This window comes from Sesamum indicum, linkage group LG13, assembly GCF_026168435.1.
Source record: "Sesamum indicum cultivar Baizhima isolate 11 linkage group LG13, ASM2616843v1, whole genome shotgun sequence".
NCBI lineage: Eukaryota > Viridiplantae > Streptophyta > Magnoliopsida > Lamiales > Pedaliaceae > Sesamum > Sesamum indicum.
In genome coordinates, this window is record NC_142669.1 from 8206701 (window position 1) to 8219088 (window position 12388).

Consider the following 12388-nt stretch of genomic DNA (forward strand, 5'->3'; position numbering starts at 1 on the left):
ATTTTGGAGATAATACTACAATGTACTTAATTATGCATTAAAAAATTATAATTATTATTTAAAATATAAAAAGAAATTTCTCAATAAAAAAAATTACTTAACATAAATATATATATTATATTTCATTAACAAACAAAGTACTATATACATATACATATATATTACTAAATATATATATTCAAAGACATGATTTCACAATGAATAGTAACCCTTATATCCCAAATCCCAACATCAAACCTACACTACTCATTTTATACTATTTTATATTATATCAAAACACAAATACAAACATACCATCTATCTCAAAACACATACTTATTTATCTCTATTTTTCTTACTCTATCTCCAAAACACCAAAATATTAATGCAAACATAATGTATGTATTTATCCAAAAGAAAAAGGGTGTAAAATGACATACCTCTATAAATACAGGACTAAAATGAAATATTACCTTCCATGGCCAATACTCGGGCAGTGGTGGCAAAGTCGCAATTCTACTAATATCCCAAGAGCAAAAGCGTCCATCCAGTCCAAGCTTAAACCCTTTGCTGCCCTGCACATAAAGAAGAAGAAAAACCCTTGCGTTGCTTTCTGTATTTTTTGAGCCCTAATTCAGGCTCTCAAGAAAAAGTCCAGTCTTTTCTTTGAACGGATTACACCACTCTCTCTCTAGATACTCCTTTGCCCGACCTCGACGCCGCTCCGCTCTGCCGTCGCCGTTCACTTCTGTTCTTTAAGAGACAACGAGTAAGTTCTAAATTTTGTGTTCTACTGAGTTTTCTCTTTCTGGTATGCGGAGGCGCGTAGTATAAGCTTCTGAAAAGTTTGGGGCGATGGAGAAAAGTTATGGATGGACGTGGAGAAAAAGAGGTTAATTTTGGGAGTTTTCGAAGGGGTTACGTATTTGGACCAGTGTTGTGAAATCAATTGCAATTTAGGTTGCATGAATAAATTAAATGATTTGTTATAGAAAAAGCGCAAGAGATTGGGATTTATGTATTTTTCACATTCGTCAAAGTTTCATGTTCTGGGTGCTTTTTCCCCCCTAACTGTAGGTCACTCAGTAAATGTGGGCATTGTAGTTTGCATATATACTTGTGACATTTTGTTTAGTTGAGTCTTTGTGGGATTTTATTGTGAACTGAAAATGGTTGATCAGTGACTCGCTGTTTTATAAGAGTTTGCATAGTTTATATCTTCACAAAAGCAACTGTAGGGAGTTTTTGGTTTTCTAACATCCCAAAACTTCGAGGAAGAGGAGTCTGTTGCCTTCTTGAACACTTCTCTTATCTTCTTTTCTGTTACTCTAGTAAGATAGTTTCTGGGGCTATCCATGCAGTTCAATGGCTGGACCTAAACTCGGTAGGAAAAAGGGAGCTAAGGCGATAAGTCATCCTCCCAGGAAGAAACAGAAAGCAGTGCTTCCTGTGGAAGAAGAATCAGAGAAAGAGGAGTTGCTTAGTGATTCAGATGGCAAAGATGAGCCTGAGAAGCTTGAAGAATCTGATGAGGAAGAAGACGAAGTAGACTCTGATTCAGAAATGTCTTCAGATGGTGATGATCCGTTTGCCAATGACATCCTCCGAGGAAATGATGATGAAGGTACTGTCTTCCTTTGTGATTGGGCATCTGTTATTGAAGTCTATCTGTGTTCTTTTCATTTTATCCTGACATTTCTTCATATTTTTTGTTTCAGAAAATGGTACTGATGAAGATTCAGACTCTGGTGAAGATTCAGATTCTGATGCATCTGATATTGAGAAGAGAGCTAGAGCTATTGATGAGGAAAAGGCACGGGAAGAAGAAGATGCAGAAGCTGAGTTACAGCTTAACATCAAAGAAGAAGCTGATGAGTTCACATTACCGACTATGGAGGTTCAGTTTATGGACTGTTCTGTTTTTTGCAGGGTTCTGAAATATTAAATATTAAATATTAAATATTATCCAGTTAAACCCATCCTGCCATGTTTTTCTAAATTTTCTCTTCAATAACATAGGAGCTCGAAGAAGAAGCTAATAGACCCCCAGATCTTTCTAATCTTCAGAGAAGGATAAAAGAGAGTATGTTTGGCTTTATATATTTGTTTTTAGTTTCTAGTATTGAATATTGATGCCCTTTATTAGAGTATTGAAATTTGGATGATTATTTCAGTTGTGCGGGTGCTGTCAAATTTTAAGTCTTTGAGGCAAGAGGGGGCAACACGCAAGGACTATGTTGATCAACTTAAAAAGGATTTAAGCTCCTACTATGGATACAATGAGTTTCTGATTGAAGCCTTGGTTGAGGTAATTTACTTATAATGAAACCTAACTCCTTCTTTTGTCACCTTTCTTTTCATTCTTCATTATTTTTGTATCTTAATTTGCATTTGCTCGTGTATCTTATGATTTGCAATACTTTTTAGATGTTCCCAGTTGTTGAACTTATGGAGCTTATTGAAGCTTTTGAGAAGCCAAGGCCTATCTGTCTTCGCACCAATACTTTGAAGGTAATTTGGATTTTCTAGTGCTGTGGTATATGCGCTTTTTGGTAGCATTTCATTGCCAAACAAGTTGCAAGCCATTGATTCTTCTCTACTGGAATTTAGACTCGTCGGAGGGACTTAGCTGGTGTACTTTTAAACAGGGGTGTCAACCTTGATCCTTTAAGCAAATGGTCCAAAGTAAGTTCTTCTATGTTTCTGTATTGATTTGTTACACGTCAGGGGTTGTCAGTGTCCTCTATTCTTTTCTCCATATTTAGATGAACACTGTAACATGTCATACTTGGTTTTTTGCAGGTTGGCTTAGTTGTGTATGATTCTCAAGTTCCAATTGGAGCCACCCCAGAATATATGGCTGGCCATTATATGGTACTTTTAGGCCCTAGACTTTTCTAATTTTAGTTCCATTTGTGTGATAACTGATAAAGCTAATGATTTATTTTCAATCAGCTTCAAAGTGCCAGCTCTTTTTTGCCGGTGATGGCCCTTGCTCCTCAGGAAAAAGAAAGAATTGTTGACATGGCGTGAGTATTTTCTGTTTATATGACAATGCATATGTCTGCTTTCTTTATTTGGTGTTTCTTTCTGATAGTATGATTCCAGCAACTCTTTCTTAACTCTTTCTTAACTCCCCTCCGCATTGTATAGCACGTTATCTTCTATTCTTTGCCAATTCCTTTTGTCATCCATTTAATTTTACTGCAAAATTCAAGTGCTTACGGGCTCTTTTTACTCCTGTCTCTTGGTGCACTCTTCCTACGTTTTTTCATTTTCACCATCTTATATATCACGCTCACCACTATATCTAACTATTATGTCGTAATTTTGTAATGAAATTTTCATAAATTCTGTTACCTGAACTTGGATGTCACTAAGGGTGCATGCCGAAAGGATCTTACATACATCACATAAATATTTATCTGGGATGTATTGGTGGTGCAATTATGATGTTGATTTGCCTTGTATCTTCTCTGGTTGCTGATTTATGGTACATTTGTAGGGCCGCTCCTGGTGGTAAAACTACCTATGTTGCTGCTCTTATGAAAAATACTGGTGAGAAATATATCTGGAGTTAATCTGACTGCTTTTTGGTATATATGCTAAATAATTTTTTAGTTTATTTTGTTATCATCTACGCTCTATTAAAATAGAGCACCTGATATTGAATTTGAACCATTTTCATCTTCTGTGAGTCATATAGGCTTTCTGAAAGGACAACTGCTACTTTTCCAAAGTTATGTGGAAAATTTTCAAAATTTCATGATCATTTTAGATATGATTTATGAAAGATCCTACATCTTACATTCATACATGTCTTGCATTTAAACAAGTTTTTAAAAATTACCCAAGGTCATGTGTTGAATACTAGAATCAACTAGCAATTTTTACCTTCAGTTGGAGGCATTTCTTGAAGGAAGAGTGTTTTTCATTACTTAGATATATACTATGCATAAAAATTGGTCTGACTTAGTTGCAAAACTTTCATAAACTAGCCTGTCCATATATGGATTCTTTTACTCCCGTTACAAGTATTTATTCAGGATCAAATATCTCCCAGCCTCATAATTGTTCTCCCTAGCCACCATACCTGAATTAGATAGTGTCAAAGTAATTACTTTTGACGGTTTTACAAGTAACTTACTGAAGCATGATTTACACTGAAAAAGGTATCATTTATGCAAATGAGATGAAGGAGCCGAGGCTCAAATCACTCACTGCAAATTTACATCGGTTGGGCGTAACAAACACCATAGTCTGTAACTATGATGGGAGGGAGGTAACAATCTTGCCTCGTTTCTCCTGATACTCTTTGAGAGGATTATTACCTCTCTTTTCCTTGTTAAATAGATAAATTTTATGCTTGTCATACTGTTCTTCCACTGCTTTTCCCTTTTGGTGTAATCTAATGTTCTGTCTTTTCCCCGTCAACTTTAGCTTCCTAAAGTTCTGGGAAACAACTCAGTTGATAGGATTTTGTTGGATGCTCCTTGCAGTGGCACTGGGGTATGTAATCAAACTCAATAATTCATCTTGAGTATCTTTTAGATGCCATAAGGAATGAAATTGATCTGATATGCACTTTTTGCAGGTTATATCTAAGGATGAATCTGTGAAAACCTCAAAAAGTGCTTTAGAAATACAAAATTGTGCCCATCTGCAAAAGGTACCTTTTCTAATGTCCAAGACCAACATCTAAATCAGCTACATGGCTTATAATAGCAAAACTATGTTGCTATAATTTATTGCATGCTTTTCACTTCTATAGCCAAATGCTTTTCCTGCCATGTTAATTTATCATAATATATGTAACTTTTTGCCCTTTCATCATATAAAGTGTATAAGTAGTGGTAGTATTAGTTGGATATATCAGTTCGGATGTTAAATGAATTCATATGAGATACAAATCCGAAATTTTCACCAGTTAACTCTTTTCTATTACTGAAGGCACTGCCAATTTTTCTTCCCTTTTGTGTGAATCAGGTACTGCATGTCACTTGTAGTCAGTGCTGATGTTATTGGTTATAATTCTGGTCATTTGTCTTTGCTGACCTGGAAATATTTCATATGTGTTGCATCTTTTATAGGAAATTCCTTTTCTGACTTGAGAATTTTTATTTGTTCACTGTGCTGTATAAAGTGTCACTCCTATGGATATGAAGATTGACGGCAGAAAAAAGTCAGATGTCTACTGATAATATTTAGGCCCTACTTATGGCTTCTCTTTTATCTGGGACAATATAAGTTCCCCAGACATAACTATTAAGTGGCTACTTTTGTAATTCATTAAGGCTAAGGACTGCCGGCGTCTTTTCAACAGTATTTGATGTTAAACTGTTTGAGATGGTTATTTATTTCTTTATTGTTTCCTTTGGCAGCAATTGATACTTGCAGCAATTGATATGGTGGACGCCAACTCAAAGTCAGGGGGATACATTGTTTACTCCACATGTTCCATAATGGTAGCGGAGGTTTGTGACTTTCGGACTATCTACTGAATCTCCTAATTCCTTCTATTTCTTGTATCTCAAATTTGGACTTTTCAGAATGAAGCCGTCATTGATTACGCACTCAAGAAGAGGAATGTGAAACTTGTGCCTTGTGGACTTGATTTTGGACGTCCAGGGTATTACCTATGTCTTACCTATACAATGATTAGGCAGTTGAATGAGTCATAGTCTGACAACCTTGTCTTTATTCCCAGATTCATTCGCTTCAGAGGGCATCGATTTCACACCTCGTTGGAGAAGACAAGGCGCTTTTATCCCCACGTTCACAACATGGATGGATTCTTTGTAGCAAAGGTTTGTCTGTGTCCTCTGTGAGCATGTTGTACTGACAATACTTTCTCCTAGGTGCTGTAGTAATGTTCAGTCAAAATCACAGCATATCGTCACTCCCAGTATTTCTACCTACTACATTTTTCCTCTTCTGCCCAAATATTTGCTGCCAATATTGACTTGTTTTTTTGGATTGTATAACTGCTTTTCATTTGCAGCTAAAGAAAATGAGCAATATGAAGCCAACTCCACAACAGTCTGATGATTTGGGAGAGGTAGAGGAAGCCCATGAATTAATTGAAAGAAATGAGCAGAACGAAGATGGTCAGAAGCATCAGACGGAAAAAGTCGTCAAAGAGAATCAGAAGGAAAAGGTTGTTAGAGTGAATCAGAAGAAAAAAGTTTCTCAAGAGAACAAAAAAGTGAACAATGGCTCTACTAAAATGGGAGAAGTGGAAAAAACATCCGCAAATGAACAGAGAATGAAAAGGAAGCGGCCTTCTAGAGAGGAAATTGCAAAAGCTAGGTACAATCCTATATCTTGCTTAATGGATCTCAACTCATACTTAAGAAACTGTTTTTGTATTCTGGAAATCAGTGAACTTTGCATGCCTATGCCAATACGATAACAGTAGTGTAAATCTAATGCATGCATTCAGAGGCATAAGCATAAATCAGTATTTTCTTTGTCCTTTTTCTTATTTCTTTCTCTCCTTGATTTGCAGAGAAGAGAAGAGACAAGCTCTAAGGGAAGCAAAGAGAAAGGCTAAGACAGGAAACAAAGCCGCTAGCATGAAGAGCCAGGATGCGGATTAACACACCCTCCGCATAATTTAATGCACAAATGGAACTCTGTGAGAGCAATGCCTCCAAAAACACAGCAGAAGAACGGAAGCGGAAGGCAGAAATAGTGAAGAAAATACTCACAGCATTTGACGACTGATCGGCCAAATGTGTAACTATAAGTTATAGCTGGGAGAGCCCAATTGGTGTATTTTACAATTTTATGCTGCTTTATGCTTAAGTGTCGTGGAACTCGCAAAGTTTGGCTCCGCCACGAAATTTTGTACTATCGAGATTGTTATAAGGTATTGCTGAGAAAGATCAAATCATGAGAAGACTGAACAAAAAGATTTTATTTCTGGATCAAATTCTGGAGTGGAGAAGAGGAAAGCAGTGAGTGTGAAAATACCAACAACCATTCAAATATTTGACACTTCTGTAGAGGTCTCAATTACAAACGGGAACAGTCTAATTATTGCTTCAATCACATTTTATCTACTCTTGTACTTTCTAATACGTACATTTCACCAGTAGCACCACTGCATTATTTTACATTATCCCAGACTACGAAAATTCCCAGTCACCATCTGCATCAGCTCAAGATCCCAAATATTGGATCAATTGTGACAGGGCATACTTCAACATTTCCCCTCCCTTCCCATATATTGGTCTTCATAAAATTTTTATACATCATTTTGCACTAACCTCAACACAATGGCAGGTATGAGAAATATTCTCGCACATAGCCAAAAATCTGAAGTAGGAACTCTTTTCCACACAAAAAAACAGAGAATTAAATTTGCAACCCATGATTTACCCAATTCTTGAATTTGAAGCGAGATTCTTGAATTGATTGAGCACCACACACTTAACCTATTTGTGGCTATTAAATGAATTGGGCTGAATTATGGACAGCCAAGATGAGGGAATTGGGACCAGAGAAGTGGTGGCAAGAAGGACACAACAGGTCATTACCAAGTTAGTTATAGCCTTAATGGGAAATTAAAGAAAGAGGGGGGGTTGGGGGTCCCATTTCCTAGGCATGAGGGACAGGCTGGAGCAATAGTAGGCCCATATGTTGATTCAGACCCTTTGTGTTCGGGACAAATTTCATTGAAATTATTCATTCAACATCTAAAAAAGCTTTACTTTACCTATATATCTTTGACCCCTCCACAACTCCCTCTCTCTCACACACATAGACACACTCTTCTTAGTTCTTTCTGCAGTTTTCTTCCTTTCTCTCTCACACACTTCACACTACTACACTTTCACAGTAGAAATGGTATTTTACTACTTTAGCAGTAGGAGGACTGCGTTGGTATTGGTATAGGCCCACAAGCCAGTTAGCCACCCAACTCCTCTTTCAACATTCTCAAAGCCTTTTCCTTTTTCTTTTTCTTGCATCATCCACTCCGACTCCGCCCATTTTCGGGAGGAGAAAGAAGAGGTGGGAGTTGTCGCTCTCTACTCTACTCTACAGTTAGGTGCCCTCCTTTTCCATTTCTTTCCTCCAATTCATAAAGCAATAAAAAATGTGAACTCTAAAGTTGTGATCTTTGTGATTTTAGGTTGCCTGTTTATTATGTGGGCTGCTTTTCTTTTCTTGCTTTACTTTTGAACTGGTCCCCGTGGTTTGCTAGGTGGTGGGTTGTGCTTCTCTACGCCTCTCTGGGATTTGTTTTCCTTTTCTTTTTCTTTTTTTTTTTTTCAATTATTTTAGAGCATTGTGAGTTTTTGTGGGGTTCAATGGATCCCTCTTGGTAGGGTTTTTACAGAAAAGAGGTGGGTCATTGCTCAAGATCTGTGTGCTTTTCATGGACCCGCTTCTTTTTTCCAGCTGCTTTTATCCCTAACTTGTGCTTATCTTTTTCTCTGTGGTAATGTATGAGTTTGAGGAGTGTTTTGAGGGTCTTCAATTTGTTTTATAGTTCAATTCACTCTCTTTTCTAGCAATTTAGTTGTGATCTGAAGCATGAATGATTTTTCTCATAAGTCAATAATTCTTTCTCAAGGTGAAAAGATTGCTTTTTTGAAGTCAAATTCATGCTGCTTCCATGGAGAATTAGGTACTTTGCTGCTTTTGTGCTTATTGTATTGATCTGCATCTGCACCTATATGTATGTGTGTGTTTGATTTGTACTTTCTAGAAAAGAAGGAAGATAATATGTTTCTGATTTAACTTTTCATAGTCCTCTTTTTCACTCCAGTGCTGATCTTTTTTGTTATTTGGATATCTGATCTATTTTGTCTTTGTAAGGATTATGTCCCTTTTAATCCCTTGCATAAATTTTGTTTATCAATTTGTTAAACTTTGTTTTGGAGTAAATGCTATTGTTATAATCTACTTTTATTTTGCTTATTGATCTTAATCTGTCATTTATGTGTTTCTTTCTTGGAACTAACCTCCAGATGTGGATGCAATTGCAGATGATGTTTGATTTCAGCGTTGAAGGGGCATATCTGTGGTATTTGGCTGCTGAGTGATGGTATATTTTAGTCTAATTAATTTACAGTATCTGTGATAATTCCAATGGCCTCGGAACTGCGTAATGGTTCCTCAGAAAAGCATAAGAGAAGTCATGGAGGGCATACATTAGAAGGAAATCCTCGGAGGGCTGTCCCCGTGCCGTTTTCCAACACAGGCAAATTGGACCCTGCTACTAAAGAATTACCTAGAAATATTGAAAATGCTGCTTCTAAGAAATCTACATTAGAAACTACAACAGAAGCAAAGCCAAATAATCATCTACAAAAGGGATCAGTTAGTTCTCTGGCTGGTAAACTGGATTCCACCTTATACTTGGATAATTCAAAGCAAGGACCAGCACTTGACCATACTGTTGATCAGGAAAAGAAAAAATCAGATAAAGGAAATGGCAAGGATAGCTCTGCGTCTACAAAAGTTAGTGATGGAGCAAGCAGCCTTGCAAAGACTAGTGGAAGTGCCAAGATCAGTGACCGAGTTGATTTTGTTGAGAGTGGAAAGAGCAGTCTGTGTAGGGGTAGCACAAGCACTGATGTAAGTGATGAAAGTACTTGCAGCAGCTTGAGCAGCAGTGCCAACAAGCCCCATAAAGCAAATGACCTAAGATGGGAAGCGATACAGGTAGTCCGCACAAAGGATGGGGTCCTAGATCTGAGGCACTTCAGATTACTGAAGAAGTTGGGCTGCGGTGATATTGGAAGTGTTTATCTGTCAGAATTATGTGGTACAAACTGTTATTTTGCAATGAAGGTCATGGATAAAGCTTCACTAGCTAGTCGGAAGAAACTGCTGCGTGCCCAGACAGAAAGAGAAATATTGCAATCTCTAGATCATCCTTTCCTTCCAACCTTGTACACTCATTTTGAGACAGAAAAATTTTCTTGTTTGGTAATGGAGTTCTGTCCTGGGGGAGACTTGCATACGCTTCGGCAGAGGCAACCAGGAAAGCATTTTTCTGAACAAGCTGTGAAGTATGGCACCTTCTTAAACTCATAACTTATATAATATGCTTATAGTCTATCTTCAAAGTGCATCATTATATGATACTTCTTTTGTGCACAAATGTTTAATTCTAGAACTATGAGTCCTAATGCTTTTACTTGCTGATGCTAGATTTTGGTTCAACTAGGTGTTAGAAATACTTGGATCAACTAAAAACGAAACAAAGAAGTGTAATTTGTAATCAAACAAATGGGGCTTCAACAGTTCTGTTGAGATTGATGCCGATCTGGTAGGGATGCTACTGGCTGTAGAATACTATTACATCGTGCAGATAATTTACTGTGGAGTTTATTAAACCCGTAGATCTATCTTGTAAGTACCCTAGTTTTTTTCCTCATGTGCAAAGGACATAACCTGGTTGAATTATATGCAAATTTTATATGTGCTTCTAGTGGCTTTGAAATGAAGAACTATTCTGAAGCGAGAGAACCCTTGCTCTTTCAAGGTTCTTCGCCTGATTGTACTTAGATGAATGCCAAAGGTAATAAAAAAATGTTAGCGGGAACTCCTAGCTCATTTGTTACCAGGGGAGAAAACAGTGCTTGCTAGTCTGCTCACTAGAGAAATTACATTCCTTAAGATATACATATGCTGCTTCAGTCGCTTACCCGGTCCTCACATGGTACATCTGGAAAAGAAGTTAAGAAGTTTTCATTTCCCTACTACTGGCTTAATTAGCACTCTGAATTTGCAGAAAACACAACTGGTTTCATACTTACTACATTGCTTTACAAGGAAACTTGTCGCCCGGGAATTACCATTCCATCAAACATGCACTTTGGCCTTTCAGTGTCACCACTTTATTTACTTGGGATTTTCACATGCAGGTTTTATGTAGCTGAGGTCCTTCTTGCTTTAGAATACCTCCACATGCTTGGAATTGTATACCGTGACCTCAAGCCAGAGAATGTTCTTGTGAGGGATGACGGCCATATAATGCTGTCAGATTTCGACCTTTCTCTTCGATGTACTGTCAGCCCAACTCTGATCAAATCATCGTCCCTCGACACAGACCCCCTACGAAAGAACACTGTTTACTGTGTCCAACCAGCTTGCATTGAACCATCTTGTATCCAGCCGTCTTGTATAGTCCCCACAACATGCTTTGGTCCTCGCCTCTTTTCAAGTAAGTCCAGAAAAGACCGGAAATCCAAAAATGAAATTGGCAACCAAGTTAGCCCGTTGCCGGAGCTTATTGCTGAGCCGACAGATGCGCGTTCAATGTCATTTGTTGGAACCCATGAATACTTGGCACCTGAAATCATCAAAGGTGAAGGGCATGGCAGTGCCGTGGACTGGTGGACGTTCGGGATTTTTCTGTACGAATTATTGTTCGGAAAGACTCCATTTAAAGGGTCAGGAAACCGGGCTACCCTTCTCAATGTTGTTGGTCAGCCCCTCCGATTTCCAGAGTCCCCAGTCGTTAGCTTCGCAGCTAGAGATCTCATCAGAGGGCTACTAGTGAAAGAGCCACAGAACAGGTTGGCATACAAACGAGGAGCAACGGAGATCAAGCAACACCCGTTCTTCGAAGGCGTGAATTGGGCTCTGATTCGCTGTGCGAGCCCTCCAGAGGTCCCAAGACCAGTCGAGTTTGAGAAGCTTTCTGCTCCTCCAGCGTCGTCGAGTCTGAAAGTTGCACCTGCAGCAGCTATCCCAACTCCACAAAATTCAGATAATTATCTTGAATTCGATTTCTTTTAGTAGCTTTTTCACACTTGGGCTGCTATTTATTTTCACAAAATGGAGAAACATGGATTTCCCAATCATTAAAAAGAGCAAAAGAAAGGTTAGGCCTCATGTGAAAAGTAGTATTTGATGTTGTCCTTAAACAGTTTGTTGCATTTCAGATGTTGTAATACTGTTTCTCATCAATCTATAATGTGTATTCTGCCATACTTTTCTGGTTACCATCTGCATCTGCATCTGCATCTGCATGTAGGGATAGTTTGGACACAGAACATTGCGTCTGGAACGATGGATTAGAATCCAAATTTTTTTGGATAATTTCATATTAGAAAGGAATTTTTTATCTTTGTAATAAATTTGAGTTCTAATAAATTTAAAAAAATCTCAACATAAATGATTTCTTTCATCTTGATCTTTGTCCCTTTTTTTTCTTTTTTGGCAAATCTGAAAGTAAAAAGAAAAGAAAGAACGATTAGCATAACAACTCTCTTTGAACTTGTTCATAAAAATTTTCCGCAATCGTACATATAATATTCCATTTGGGTCTTAACTATCACCAAAACCATAAGCCCGTGATATCGAATCATAAATCGAATCAAAACTATTGTTCAGAATCAAATTACCGACCAACTATCATAAGTGAATTTGCAATTGAAATCAATTC

The 12388-nt window shown here is 37.6% G+C and overlaps 2 protein-coding genes across 7 annotated transcripts; both read left to right on the top strand.

Moving 5' to 3' along the window:
* Nucleotides 1–568: 568 nt before the first annotated feature.
* On the top strand, nt 569–6913 carry LOC105176583 (26S rRNA (cytosine-C(5))-methyltransferase NOP2B). The gene is made up of 18 exons (XM_011099439.3): nt 569–748; nt 1341–1603; nt 1698–1876; nt 1999–2062; nt 2154–2287; nt 2407–2490; nt 2590–2664; nt 2782–2853; nt 2935–3008; nt 3485–3537; nt 4152–4261; nt 4420–4488; nt 4574–4648; nt 5361–5453; nt 5529–5608; nt 5687–5786; nt 5981–6288; nt 6488–6913. Exons 2-18 carry the CDS (start codon nt 1345–1347, stop codon nt 6576–6578), a joined length of 1920 nt encoding a protein of 639 aa, XP_011097741.1. The 5' UTR covers nt 569–748; nt 1341–1344; the 3' UTR covers nt 6579–6913.
* Nucleotides 6914–7739: 826 nt separating this feature from the next.
* On the top strand, nt 7740–11931 carry LOC105176584 (serine/threonine-protein kinase D6PKL2). 6 transcript variants are annotated; one of them, XM_011099442.3, is made up of 4 exons: nt 7740–8027; nt 8561–8614; nt 8976–10004; nt 10863–11931. In XM_011099442.3, exons 3-4 carry the CDS (start codon nt 9079–9081, stop codon nt 11737–11739), a joined length of 1803 nt encoding a protein of 600 aa, XP_011097744.1. In that variant the 5' UTR covers nt 7740–8027; nt 8561–8614; nt 8976–9078; the 3' UTR covers nt 11740–11931. The 6 variants fall into 6 exon arrangements, with proteins under 6 accessions (XP_011097744.1, XP_020554425.1, XP_011097743.1 ...); XM_020698766.2 differs by lacking the exon at nt 8561–8614 and having other exon boundaries at nt 7740–8032; XM_011099441.3 differs by lacking the exon at nt 8561–8614.
* The last annotated feature ends 457 nt before the right edge of the window (nt 11932–12388 follow it).

What these genes read in the sequence shown, in the direction of transcription:
- LOC105176583 (XM_011099439.3), top strand. Translation starts at nt 1,345, where the DNA reads ATGGCTGGACCTAAACTCGGTAGGAAAAAGGGAGCTAAGGCGATAAGT. An exon ending in TCAGAGAAGGATAAAAGAGA is followed by an intron (nt 2,063 to 2,153) that starts GTATGTTTGGCT and finishes TGATTATTTCAG; the next exon opens with TTGTGCGGGTGCTGTCAAAT. An exon ending in ATGGATTCTTTGTAGCAAAG is followed by an intron (nt 5,787 to 5,980) that starts GTTTGTCTGTGT and finishes TTTCATTTGCAG; the next exon opens with CTAAAGAAAATGAGCAATAT.
- LOC105176584 (XM_020698766.2), top strand. Translation starts at nt 9,079, where the DNA reads ATGGCCTCGGAACTGCGTAATGGTTCCTCAGAAAAGCATAAGAGAAGT. An exon ending in TTTTCTGAACAAGCTGTGAA is followed by an intron (nt 10,005 to 10,862) that starts GTATGGCACCTT and finishes TTTCACATGCAG; the next exon opens with GTTTTATGTAGCTGAGGTCC.